Source organism: Odontesthes bonariensis, chromosome 15 (genome assembly GCF_027942865.1).
Source record: "Odontesthes bonariensis isolate fOdoBon6 chromosome 15, fOdoBon6.hap1, whole genome shotgun sequence".
Classification (NCBI taxonomy): Eukaryota; Metazoa; Chordata; class Actinopteri; order Atheriniformes; family Atherinopsidae; genus Odontesthes; species Odontesthes bonariensis.
The window spans coordinates 4,111,869-4,126,039 of NC_134520.1; the positions used below are offsets into that span (position 1 = coordinate 4,111,869).

The 14,171-nt window shown below is 40.0% G+C and overlaps 1 protein-coding gene across 1 annotated transcript; it reads right to left on the bottom strand.

Moving 5' to 3' along the window:
- Positions 1-1,177: 1,177 nt before the first annotated feature.
- Positions 1,178-6,094, bottom strand: c1qtnf7 (C1q and TNF related 7). Its single transcript, XM_075484734.1, has 3 exons — positions 5,953-6,094; positions 4,143-4,379; positions 1,178-1,990 (listed from the first exon to the last, which is right to left on the bottom strand). Exons 1-3 carry the CDS (start codon positions 5,972-5,974, stop codon positions 1,362-1,364), a joined length of 888 nt encoding a protein of 295 aa, XP_075340849.1. The 5' UTR covers positions 5,975-6,094; the 3' UTR covers positions 1,178-1,361.
- Between the last annotated feature and the right edge of the window lie 8,077 nt (positions 6,095-14,171).

The following is a 14,171-nucleotide window of genomic DNA, read 5'->3' on the forward strand; positions in this document are numbered from 1 at the left end:
TTTACACAATGTCACCTGACAATAAAAAGTTAACGGACTTTAGTGAAATGATCACGTTAATTACCTCACGTTAGCCTCCGTTACCAAGCTTTAAGCTAAATCCATTCCATTTTTAACATCAACATCGACATTTCATGCTAACCAAATGTAAAAATAACGATGTCTAAGAGTATACTTCTGATAGATAATGCTTAAAAATGTAAAAAACGTTTAAAATGCTGTTATTTTATTAACTTACCAGTAATTGTTCTTGACGAGCAATTGAGGTTAACGGAGCTGCGTCTCTTGTTTGGAACTGTGGCGTCTCCGTGACCCACGTGACTTCCGCATTCCTTTCTTTCTATAGAAGTCTATGGGAGTGTCGCCACTCTCTTTTTACACCACTCTGCATTAAAGCACATTAGCATTAATCAGATGTTACACATATAGTATGTGTAATTATTCGATTATCAATATTTAATAAAAGACACATTGTAAAAATCAGAGTAGACTAAATAAACAAATAGGTTTATGGAAACACATAAAGGATAAATGCAAAGAAAAATAATGCAAAAAATAAAAATAAAAGAATGAACATGTTGATTAATTAATTATACATTTCTGAATAACAATAAAAATATATCAAAAGTTAAATGGCAGAGAAAAATGAGGGTATTAGCACTGAGGTAAATTAATGTTGTTGAAAATTAAAGCAGAAAGATCTATTTATTATAGACTTTATATGTGATCATTACATGAATCAACTTTTATAATTTATTTTAGTTGCACGTTACAGTTGTGCTGCTTTAAAAAGGGCGTATTCAGATGGCAATTCTGCTTGCCATGATGCTGGACAAGACAAGGATAAAAAAACGTCATTTTTAATATATTCTTTTCTTTTCATTTCGTTTAATCTGGAGTACATTATTTAGTGTAAACCCTATGATCATATAGGCAGTAAAATATAATGTCTAGAATTTGGTAATACTACAATGAAGAGTATAGACTGCATTTCCTAAAAAAAAAAAATGGGATCCAACTTCACCAAAGTATTCTATAATACAGTCAACACCAGGAGAAAATGTATTCATTTTGACTGCTGTAGATCTTTTGTGCAGAAAACTGAAAGAAATTTTTTTTTTAGGATTTTTTTTATGGATTCATTCAAGATAGCATTAACACAACTCTCACTCAAAAAAAAAATCCAAAACTTTATTTCATTTAGTTTATCAGATAATATCGTTTCAACTCAAAAGAAAATGACAAAAGTAGCAGGACAATAATTGGTATAAAAATATAGCTAAACCATACTATATGTGTTTTAAAACAATGGAAACAACAGTGACTCGCAGTTTGGGGTTTTAGTTTTGTGTTTCCGGGTTCTAAGAGTAGTCCTCTGCCAGTGTGTCAAAGTAGTTTGTGTCTGCATAGAGCAGGAAGCCAGAGAACAGGCTGTCGGCCCAGCCTGGGTCTGCAAATAAACCGTTCTGGTCGGGGAAGAAGATCTCCATCCAAACTTCATCTTCTGGGTTCAGGTACATGGCAGTGGACCCAGAAGCCACATCGTGGTTTCCAGTGTTGGCGTCGAAGGTTTTGATCCGATACTGACCGTTCTGCACCAGACCAATGGCCAGGTGTTTGTTGGCCAGTGTGATGTCGTAGGAGAAATAATAAACGCCAGGGAATGCACAGATGAACTTGCCCGTCTGCGGATTGTAGTGTCCGCCTTCATCGAAGAGGACCTTGTTGAACTTGATGGGGGTCTTTTCTGCAGGGTAACTGCTGGTGATTCCCACTGAGAAAGCTGATTTAGGCAGCAGGCTACCACATTTGCAGATTCCGGCAGTTCCATGGGGCCCTCGTTTGCCCTTGTTCCCTTTATCTCCATCTCGGCCCAGAGGACCAGGAAGGCCCACATCTCCGTTTTCTCCCGTAGGGCCTCGTTTCCCGGCAGGGCCCCGTTCACCTCGCTCTCCGATCTTGCCCGTTGGGCCTACCCTGCCCTTTAGGCCTGAAACAGAAAAATCCCATCCATACCATCAATTATGCACTGTCATCAATCAAAGGACTTCTCTTTTGATCAGTTCTCCGTTAAAAGAGTCGTTTTCAGTTTGTTGAAGGAGACTATTGAATCAATGGAAACTGAACTCCACACCCAGTTGTCATGTATTAAGTCACCACTGGAACACAGCCATCTTGACATTTGAGCAGCAAACATTTGTCTTGATTCTTCCACACTACCTTTTATCCAGTCGTCACCATCCACACAGTAAATACCCTGGAGCAAGGAAACACTGCATGTTTGTGCAGGCTCTGTTAGCCTGAGGGTGTGCAGGAATGAATGGTGTGGTTTGACAGATAACGGAAAACTTAGGTGCGTTATGCTTGTTTATCCCCGACAGATTTACTGTCGTAAAGACTTCAGAGTTGATGACGGTATGATATTCCTGCTGGTTGAGGCAAAAAAGCACAATCCTTACACATATTTTTAGGAATCTTATAGCATCGTTTTCCTGTGACTTAACTCCTGAGCAATCGTGAGAAGTGAATTTGGTGAATAATTGGTGAATAAACTGCCTGTTGCGTGGGAATCTTGGGAAAGGTCAGAGCCTACCACCTTACAGAATCCAACCTTATTTTATGGGAAGGCTGTCATGAGTAACTTGTTAGGGAACAGCCAAGCCCCTCAGGATGAAATGACTCCCAACTATTAAAGAATTATAGGGCTGACTGGCGTCAAGATGGAAAAGAACCTAGAATGTCTAACAAATCTGCCTCAGATCCTCTCCGTTATTCTTTTTGTTTTGTGCATTGCTCTGTAATGCAGAAGGGCAGATATATACAACGACAGCATCAGAAAATATTCTCTTCAGTCTAAGTACATGTATACAAGATACAGCACACTCAATCAATCACCATAAAGGGAGGCTTTAAGTAAAATTAAACAATGAATTAGGTTATAATTGGGTCAATATGGACTTAATTTAATTGAATGCAAATTTAAATGTATTTAAATAGATTATAAATGGATTGAATTGTTTTGTACTTAACTGGACTTGAATTTATTTTAAGTGCGCTTACTTTACTTTTTGGTGAATTGATGATAAATTAACAGAAATTAACCGATTCATTTGTATGCAGCTGGAATTTATTGAAAAACCTAATACCAAACACTCTAAAACACTCTTTAGGCACATCAAGAGCACCAACATGGTTCCATTTGAGGTAAATGAAAAAATTTCTCCACGACGAGAACCATGTACCTGACTTCACGACCTGCCAAAATAATTATTCTCCCCCATGTTGATAAGCCATACTGGTATCTCTCTGAACATGCTTGGAGTGGACTTGTGTACTAAAACGGCATCAAACCTCGAAGGGAAATACAAATACGAGCTTTGTTCTTGGAGGATGATCAATTATAAACAATAATTTTATGGGCCGGTTGCCAATCAGTTAATAAGTTGAGAGATGTTCTACTAATAGTTTTAAACAATATATATATTTTTTCAGAAATTAAAAAAAATGTCAACGTTTAAATAGTTCATATGTTATCTGCAGACTATTTTTTACTTAAATACAGAGCGATAGAGCCCTTACATTGAGCCAGAATGTTAAAAGAAGAGCAAACACTGGAACTGTTTTTGGTATCCACCTTTAGCGGCTCCTGTCCACTGCTATCTGGATCTGATACTCAGATCTAATTGACCCTTTGTGTATAAACCACAGCTTTTAGCTCGTTAGCACATACTGTGAAGTGTGGTGTGTGAAATTTAGAATGGCTTTAAGGTGTTTTCACTCGCTTGTTTGCGAGATGTACTGGTATGTTGTTTTAAAGCATAATGTCCATGTTTGCTCTCTGCTGTTTATCATGGTCATGTTTTTCTTGAGTAATCAGAGGGCTGAGGCTTGTTTACGCTGAGTTGCCATTCATCTTTAAGTCTGTAGTAGATGCTAGTTTAGACAAGTCCTCCATCATTTGTATGACATTTCATCTAATAACTAAATTCCTTTGTGGGGTACATGAGTTCATCTCCTCTTTGCTCCAGCTGATACCAGCCATCAGATAAGAAAGCTGTGCCAGGTTTTTATCTCCTTGCACAGATTTAATAGGGTTTCTTTTCCAGCACATATAAACTATCTGTTTATGTTTTATATTATACCTGTGTCTCCCTTTTCTCCCTTTTCCCCCTTCCTGCCATCTCTGCCATCTCTTCCTGGGATACCCACATTCCCATCTGCTCCCGGAGGGCCGCTGGGACCTGGTTTGCCTGGCAGGCCCGGTGACCCGGGGACACTGCAGATCAGTCGCGGCGTTCCTTTGTGCTTGGTCTCAAACAGCTGTCCAAAGACACAGTGGCAAAGACAGATCACTCCCATCAACAACCACATCTTCAAATCTGTAGAAGAAGAAGATGAAGTTTTAAGAAAACCTGTAGCCTTTTATATTCAGCTTCATGTTTGCTGTAAAACTTATCAGCGTTTCTCAGAAATTGTTCTGTGTTTGATAGGATAAAGATGTGGTGCCAGACGGTTTCCTTTCACGCCACCATGAAGCACTCACAGAGCTGTTGTCTGGGTGGCAGTCAGAGCAAAAGCGTGTCAGTGAAGCTAATTTGTTATCAGATACGGCATGAGGCCAGATGTGATTTCATAATTTGGAGCCTTTGGTTCTTGACGTTCCCATCCAGCCACAGAATCACATGAGAGGGACCTCAAACAGAATCTTTGTCTCTGTTCCAAGTCCTCTTTCTGCCAAAACATTCCTTACTTATGACACAACAAGCAAGAACACTCTCTGTCAGGGGGACCTAAACATGAAGCAATGGAACTGAGCAGACATTTTACAATGATGTTACTTGGAGAGGAAGTCCAGGACATAACCTCAGCCCTGTTTCAATAACAGAAAACAATGAAATCAAAGTAACGCTGATCATAATCCAAAAGTGGTGAACTGCCATGTTTCTTTTCATTCAGCGAACTGTACAGATGCTGCACATCCAACATTCCACACTGATGAAGACATATGGACATATACTGACAAATTGTGCTCTCCTTGCAGAAATCTCTAGGGAGTTTAGCAGTGGGATTTACAGAAAGGATTAATGCACATGCTTATATTTGGCAGATTTGCCAACGTAGGTGTGAGAATGCATCTGCTGTTTGTCTCTGGTTGGTGGGGGCGTTGGAACATTTGTGTCAGCTCTATAGAGAAGGATCCTCCCCTTCAGAGACTTTAAACAGAAACTGAGGGGTTTTTCGTCGACAGATACGAAACATGTTGCGCCAACACGACTGTTCTGAACAGATCCGCCACCTCGTTAGTGCGACATGTTTTTGATTTCGAGGGTAATGAGATGGTCGCATAGCCAGCGACAGGTCCTATGAGAGAGAAACCCCGCCCCCCCAGTTCCACTCAGCGGTGATGATGTCAACCCTGGTGAAAGGATTGTCTTAAAAAAAAAAAGTGATCCTCTTTTTAACAACACACCAGTGAGGACACCCAGTACATGCATGCAAACACAGCTGCACACAAATATGGGCTATTACAAGCAAAACTCTTTAAAGGCTATGAAACAGTTCCAAGTGTATCCCCAAGTGGATTTATTAAAACTCTCACAATAGTTATTTGATTGATGGAAATATAAAGACATCCATGCCCAATTTAAGCTTTAAAACGTGTTACTTTGCTCTTGAAGAGGGAGAACAGCGATAATAAATGATCCCTAAAAGAGTTTAGCAGTGATTCCTACAAGAATGTATTACTGGATGTCATGACCTTTTAACTCATCAAAGTTCTTCTCCTGTTTTTTTTTTTTTTACCATCAACTAAACCTAACCCAGAACACATAATGCATGCACATACAGCACCTTCTAATGATAAGTTTATAAAGTTCCTGTAGTGTTTGTCATTCTGAGTGAGAGATGTCCTTTAAGAGCCAACAGACAGAGCAGACAGACATGTATTCTTACCCCACACCCTGCTGCTGTTCATCTCCAGAGCTGATCAGAATTCTCCGTCCTCCTGTCTGCTCAGATTCCAGTTTTTTGCCCGATGTGAGACTATGCTGAACATGTTACTCTCACACATTTGCGTGCAGAGCTCAGCTGCTTCTCTGTTGACAGCTTATAGTGCAGCAGCAGCCTGGACTCCCTCCCTCCCTCCTTCCTTTATCCACTCCCTTCTCTCTGCCTCATAAACTTCTCAAACAACTCTCATCAGTCCAGACTCAGTATGTGCATACAGAATAATCTCCATTATGTCATGCATGAAGACTAATGTGATTCCAGTGTAGATGCCAGCAATTTGGATCTTTTAGAATGAAAAGAGCTCAATGCATGACAGACCTCATTTGTAACTTGTTGACCTCAGTATGCACATTTTATTTACATTTCTGAAATCTACCCCAAGATGGCACCAAAAGTGACTTGATGTTGTGTTAGGGGACATCAGGGATAATTTATTTTTCTTATACAAAGAATGTTTTTCCATTTACAATACATATTTTTTTTAAAAAGCATTGAGAAGATGTTTCTATTATTGCAAGGTGAATTAAGGCGTTGGTTGAAATTTTGCACGAGGGGCACACATGTATAGTCCACAGAGGCTGAATCCTGTACTACAGCTTTGAGCTTGACAAGAATGAAAAGTTGGCCCCAGAGAATGAACATATCAGGGTGGAGTTCAGATGAGGATGGTAGAAAACTGTGCTGAGTGAAGAGAGAGCAAGAGCATACACCTAGGAAAACACTTAAAAAAAATTTAAACAGGAAATAAGGCACTTCAAAATTAAAATGCAGAACCCTTAACTTTGACTTACAAAACTGTCTGCTGAGTTAAATTAATTATTACTAGGTGGTGGGCTGGACCCCTGAATTATGAATTTCATAATTACCGTCCACGAGTGAAACCCATTTTTTAAGGATGGCATTATAAAAATCCGTCAAACTGTATTTGCTTTGTTTCCACCCTTGTTTCGCGCACATTTGGCCAAAATATCGTTGTAAAGTCTCTCTTTTTTGATCGGGCGAATATGTAGGGCAACCGTGCGTTTCCATGACAACAACACGTAAACAACCTCGGGTGTCGCTGTCTAGACAATTCATTCTCGCTGAACCTCGGCAATACCCGAGAGATTATAAGAGTATAATCAGGGGTCGACTAGTGATTTTAAATGTGGGGGTGTTCCAGGGGGGCACATGAGTGCCACATCAAGCCCAGAGACACGACGCGGAAGTTGGCATCCGATTCGCGAAATAAATGGATCGGCATAAAGGGCCATTTCACTGCATTTTGATCACCCTAAACTAGATCCTGTATGGAAACTACAATAGTTACACTGCTCAAATCTGGATAGAATTATGCTAAAGAGGCTATAGATTTATTAAAACCTTGTTTGGGATTTGTGAAACCTTTTTCTGATTTGTGAAACCTTTTTCTGATTTGTGAAAATGCAGAACAGGGCCATTTTAATGCTTTTTTTTTGTATTCTCATCACCCTAAACTAGATCCTGTATGGAAACTACAACTGTTACATCTTTGTGTTTCCAATAATTTTGTATGGTTAAAAAGTCGTAATAACTTTTTTCTTTTTTTTAAAGCATGATAATACAATAAATAAATTCCATTTTGTCAAGGGAATTTTGTGTGCTTGTCTTTCTATCAATACATTAAGTGGGTTCTGGTCTGAACTATATGCCTGGTCTGACATGGTGGGTGGTCCTATCCCATAAACAATGTAACAACATGAATTCATAACATGTAGGTAGGTACACGTGGGCATGCTAGCAGTAGCAAAATGTGGAAAAATGAAGTGTTGTATGCATTTAGTGCCTGGGGAAAAAACACTTGTCATACCATTTTCCAATGCAAGTTGGTCAAAGTTCCTGCAGTGTGCCCACTCATGGCTGAACCTGCAACCCTGCAGAGAGAGGGAAGTGGCTAGACATGCCCTAGAGGATTTAAATCTGGAAGAAGACCAGGAATTGCCAGCTAATAGGCCTATGCCTATAGGATACCACCGCAAATGCTACATGCTCTTCACTAATGAGGCACACATTAACAGAGCACGGAAGAAGAAAGAGAAGGCAACCAAGGACAGTGAAGGTTTGTAACCAGTGTATGATTTCCTTTTCGCCTGTATTAGATGAGGTCTGTGTACCCAATAGGATTTGAGCAAGTAACTCAAGACATTGACATTACAAAGTGAATAATGGTGTAGGTCATTCAAGTTCAGGGCTTCCACACTGATTACTGGCAATCACAAAATACCTGCTTGAACCTCTTCTCAGCAACCTTCAGTGATGTGTGAAATATTAAAGACCAAACACCCAGGACAGGCTGGTGCCACATAACTTAATAGAAGTGACCCCTGAATAAAGCAAGGCACGGACAGTGCTGAATGTTATTGATTTTTATTCAGATAATTTCCAAGACACAATTAATGAACATTATTATAAAGAAACATGTGGGTGGTGTCGGTGCTCCTGTGGGTGGTGTCGGCTTCATCATCGTGGTGACAGAGAGCGTCGGTCTCTTTGGTCACAGTTTGGTCCCAGAGTCCATGGCACTGCAGAAAAAGAGTTATCAGCTGGTCTTTATATCTATAAGTTATTATCAGCAGGTCTTTATATCTTCTATAAGTTATTATCAGCTGGTCTTTATATCTTCTATAAGTTATTATCAGCTGGTCTTTATATCTATAAGTTATTATCAGCTGGTCTTTATATCTTCTATAAGTTATTATCAGCTGGTCTTTATATCTATAAGTTATTATCAGCTGCTGGTCTTTATTTCTATAAGTTATTATCAGCTGGTCTTTATATCTTCTATAAGTTATTATCAGCTGGTCTTTATATCTATAAGTTATTATCAGCTGGTCTTTATATCTTCTATAAGTTATTATCAGCTGGTCTTTATATCTTCTATAAGTTATTATCAGCTGGTCTTTATATCTTCTATAAGTTATTATCAGCTGGTCTTTATATCTATAAGTTATTATCAGCTGGTCTTTATATCTATAAGTTATTATCAGCTGGTCTTTATATCTATAAGTTATTATCAGCTGCTGGTCTTTATATCTATAAGTTATTATCAGCTGGTCTTTATATCTATAAGTTATTATCAGCTGGTCTTTATATCTTCTATAAGTTTTTATCAGCTGGTCTTTATATCTTCTATAATTTATTATCAGCTGGTCTTTATATCTATAAGTTATTATCAGCTGCTGGTCTTTATATCTATAAGTTATTATCAGCTGGTCTTTATATCTTCTATAAGTTATTATCAGCTGCTGGTCTTTATATCTATAAGTTATTATCAGCAGGTCTTTATATCTTCTATAAGTTATTATCAGCTGGTCTTTATATCTATAAGTTATTATCAGCTGGTCTTTATATCTTCTATAAGTTATTATCAGCTGGTCTTTATATCTATAGGTTATTATCAGCTGGTCCATTAAAACTGAATGGCAATGATGGACTTGTTTGTCCATACTCTGTAGCCTACGTACTAGCTGTCTCACACCCACCCTCATCAATGGCAGAGAAAACGAGCTGTAGCATTAAACAGATGGCAAACACAATAAATGATACTCGCATGTCAAAATGTGTTGTCATTATGAAACATTATGAAGTCTTACCTGAAAGTTGTTCCACGGAGATTTCAAGCCAACACCAGCACGAGAGTGTTTACTTCCTTGAGTGACGTAGATTCGCCGATCCGCCGAAGAACACAATTGGTGAATCCAGCTCAACTAGCGTTTTGATTGGACCACACCCCGGAATACGTTGGTATTAATTTTCGCCAATTTAATCTCAAAATACTCTTAAACATGCGAGCTTTCGCCTAGGAAACAACCGGCAATGGTTATCTAAACGTTTTATACAATTCCTGTTAAAAACTGGGCTTCTCACGTGCAGGGTAATTATCAACTCGAGAACTAAGCAAGATAGACGGTCTCATCCCACTGCCTTCAGCTGTACCACAGCCATTATAACGAACAGCCTTGCCACTCTGTATTAAGCCCCATTGTACCGGCTTTTTGGCTGCAGTTCCACCAGAATTCCACTGGGCGCGTCGGTGGAGACCAGAATGAATGGGGCCCAATGGAGCTAGATGCTACAAATGGTCTGTTTCACCTAAGTTTCCTCAAGAGCACTCAGATTTGAATGTAGTTTCTGAGAGCTCAACATGGGTTTCAAGTCAAAAATCTACTGAACGAGTACATATATCCCTTTGATTTCTTACAGGTTGGCTTCTTGTTGTCCACAACGCGCTAGCATTGTGCAAATGACAGCTGGTCGACCAGCTATGTATGACGTCATATACACTTCAAATCCTTTTTTTAAGCAAATGAGTGGCTCTAAAAATCTAAAACTCAGCCATGGGTATTTTCTAAACACCCTCTTTCGAAAACAACATTCGAATTACTAGAGAAAAAATTATATCTTGAGATAAGGGCACGAAAGGGCGTATAGCTCCATAGGACTCCATTCATTCTGGTCTCCAAAATTGGGCGCCCCACGTGGAAAGAGGGTGGAACTGCAACCAAAATCGCCTCGTTGGAAACCGGAAATGCACCGTAAGTGGCGTATCTGTCCTATTATAGAATCTGTGGCTGTACTTTGCGATTACTGCCACAGCCCTTTTACAGACAGCCGTTCCACTTCCTATTCGCCCCATTATAAAAAATTTGGCTGCAGTTCAGTTGATTTTCTCTGGGGGCGCTGGCGAGCGAGTGCAGAATGACCATTTTCCATAGGGCTGGCGCTAATAACTCAAAAAATGTCCCCGCTAGCGGCTGAAACCTGAAAATAATACTGTGATTTCTGACAGAGGGATGTGGATTTATATCGAAAGTACAATAACCTGGGAGTTATAGCTTTCTGTTTTCTTACAGGTCTGGCATTTGCGAGTCAGTATCTGCTAGCATCTAGCTAACGGAATCTGAAGAACGCACGGCTGATTACGACCGGCTGCTTTACGGCACTCGTCCACTGTGCCAGAGTGCTAACCTGGTGCCGCTAACAACAACCAAAGCTAAACCAGAGGCTAGTCAGAGAGTATGTAAAAGGGCTGTGCTGAAATCTGTAACTATTTGAGCTAACCCCTCTCTGCTAGCTCAGCGCTAGGACTGACCATGCCGTAAAGTGATGCCACATGCGTGACGTCACTCGGAATGCAATACTGACAATAAATGTGTATTTTAAACAAATCTAGTGAGTCTAAAAAAATCAAACCAAGTGCCGTTTGAAAGGATAATTTATCCTGCCTTTAGGAAAATTAAAATTAAAAAATATAAAAAATTATATCCAAAGCAATGGCTGGATCTAAGGTGGATTTATAGAATCTGTGATAGAGCTTGAAAGTCCCGCCTCCTTGACGTCATTCAACTTCCTCCCCTCGGGACCACGGAAGTGTAATAATTTGACATTCAAGTCTATAGGGCTCGGGCACACGCGTTGCATTCTGGGATATGGTCGCCATATTGGAGGCACAATCTCGTAAACAAACCCTGAGGCAAGACGGAGATCAAGGACCAAACAGTGAGAGAAAAGTGAGAGAAAAGCATGTTAAAATCGAAGAAAGGATGTGGGATATACCGGGATACATTACAGAAGGAAGCCAGAGATCGGTACATACAGAAGATTGGCGTTATAAACGGACTGGACCCTTATGAAATACCGAGCAAGGAATGGACTGTCGACGAAGATTTACTGCCTAAGTTCACCCTTTCGGACATAATTGCGTATATAGTATGTGGTGTCAGTGCTTATACTTTGCAACAGTTTCAATTATAATGACACTTTACACTTTTGTCATGTTACTCTACTTGTAAATAAATAATGAAACACACACACTTGGCTGTATCTCAAAGCATATTTATTTCAGACGACTTCAACTTTGCACAACACTCCTGCTCATGGTGGTCAGAGTACAACATACAGACGCAATCTTGTCAAAGAATGTTTTGTCTTCACCTTCGCATGGCAAAACTATGTTGATAGGTACTTTTGCTGACAAAAAGGTGTAGCCTATTGTTTCTGACAGTTCCAATCGCCCTTTCCATGTGAATTTGGAGATGGGCAATTTTCCTTGTATTTTCCACATTAAATTAAGATTAAGATCAGATTTATTGTCATGTATACATGCATACACACGAAATTTGTCCTCCGCTTTTAACCCATTGAGACATCCCTTGCTTCCAACTGACAGTGTCCTCTTGTGAAGGCGGGGATCTGTATTTACCTCAGCACACAAAAGTCTGTAACTTACCAGAATGAAAATGCAGAGAACACACTCTCATCGACACCGGGATTGAGTGGAAAGTTATGCTTGGTCGTCTTACAGCAGCGATCCATGCTAGTCGACGACGCTTTGTTATCTCGGACACTTGGTTTCCGTGGGTGCGCCTCCAAGCAGGAAACCGGTAAAAAGACAAACCATTTACGATTTCCCCCCCATTCCTGTCACGGCTTACGCTATTGCACCCCACGACACAGCAACGTGCGACCATAGTGGCAAAGACAATAAGTAAAATAGATAAACCAACGAAGAAAGTTCCGAGACCAGGCGGGAGTACGTCTGCGCGCAGTGGAAAACAATGTAAACAAAACAGTTCTGAGCCTCCAGTATGGCCGCCGCTCACGTAGTGACGTCACGTGCCCGAGCCCTATGACGGAGCCATGACGGAATAAAACTATTTTTTGCGCTTGATGGAATTGAGTCTTGCATTTCACATATGTTGTGTAGGACATTTTTTAATATTTTTTCATACCAGTAGCGTAACAGTTTAGCGGGCATAAGTGCTTCATTGTTAAGTTATTTTTCTGAGCATTTCTCGAACTACAGCATGTAGCGTTTGGCACGGAAAATAAACGTCATCACGTTTGGGCGCGCGGAGGAGTGGAAGAAGAAGAGCAATCATGGCGCTGTCGTTGGCCAGTTTCACTCAGTTTTTCGAGGGCGAACGAAAACTTGTGAGCCGAGGAGAGAACCACTACCAGTCGGGGCACGTGGAGAGCTTCTGCTATGCTGGTGGTGATATGTCTGGCTTCGTCCATGGTGGGAAATATGATCAGTGACGTAGCATATGCGACGCAATGTAGTCTTTTTACCCTAACTTTTTTTTACAACATTTAACCAGGCACTCCTACGACAAATCGCCAATGTTTTTGCATGAACTCATCCATATTTAACCCCAGAACATCATGCGTGTACTGTAAAAAGGCATATAATGACTGGGAACAGAAGACATCATCCTGCCCATGTCAATAGATCCAGGCATGAGGTCCCATGGGGACGACGGAAGTAGGAAAAAAAAGCAAAAAAGGGGGCGGGACTTTCAAGGTCTATAGTACCACCATAGAGTTCGGCGTGCTCTGCACTGCTTCGTTGGCGCCCCTAGAGTGCAGTACCACCCGGAAATAGCCGACAGTTTTCCCTCTCCTCATAATAGAGACTCTCTGTTACTGCTAATTAGCTGAGTTTAGCATGCTAAACCAACCAGCATGCTAGTTGTTGCTAAATATTTGCATGGTCGCACTATGTGACCCTTCTTTTTGAGTACAGCTTTTTAACATTTGTCCAGTGTGTTTTCATCAGAGCATGTGTAACTGTACTGCCACATTGGTGTAAACTAGGCAGATACCACAGTGTTTTCAGAAAAGTTACTTTAAGCACCTTTATATTCTTTTTGATGCAACAGGTGCCTTGGCTTTGTCACATAGCTAAGCTGCTTCATTTATAGCTTAGGGCTCGAGCCATCTAATAGATAAAGTTTACACATTTATTTGAAATTTTGGATTACGCTTTCGAAACAGGGAAACATATTAATATAATCACTAAAAGTACCACAACAACTTTAGTAAAAACATATATATTACCATTTTTTGAGCTTCTCTTGGCTAAGGTTAGCCTAGCAACTTAGCCTTGTTATCAATAACAGGGATTGAGTCATCCAATAAATTAGCTGGATATTATGATAAAGCTGTCTACTTGCTGTTGGTACTTGTATAACGCTTTCCTTGTCAATCTGACAACTCAAAGTTCTTTCACACTACAGGTCACATTCACTTATTCACTCAAATTCAATTCAAATTCAAATTCAAAAATACTTTATTTATCCCAGAGGGAAATTAAATGTTGATGTAGCTCAATTAAATCAAGGAGTTATTATAGATGCTGATGG

Coding starts and splice junctions, on each gene's coding strand:
- c1qtnf7 (XM_075484734.1), bottom strand. CDS start 5,974: ATGAACAGCAGCAGGGTGTGGG. Junction 4,380..5,952: donor GAACAGCAGCAGGGTGTGGG/GTAAGAATACAT, acceptor CTTCTTCTACAG/ATTTGAAGATGTGGTTGTTG. Junction 1,991..4,142: donor GGGAGAAAAGGGAGACACAG/GTATAATATAAA, acceptor TTTCTGTTTCAG/GCCTAAAGGGCAGGGTAGGC.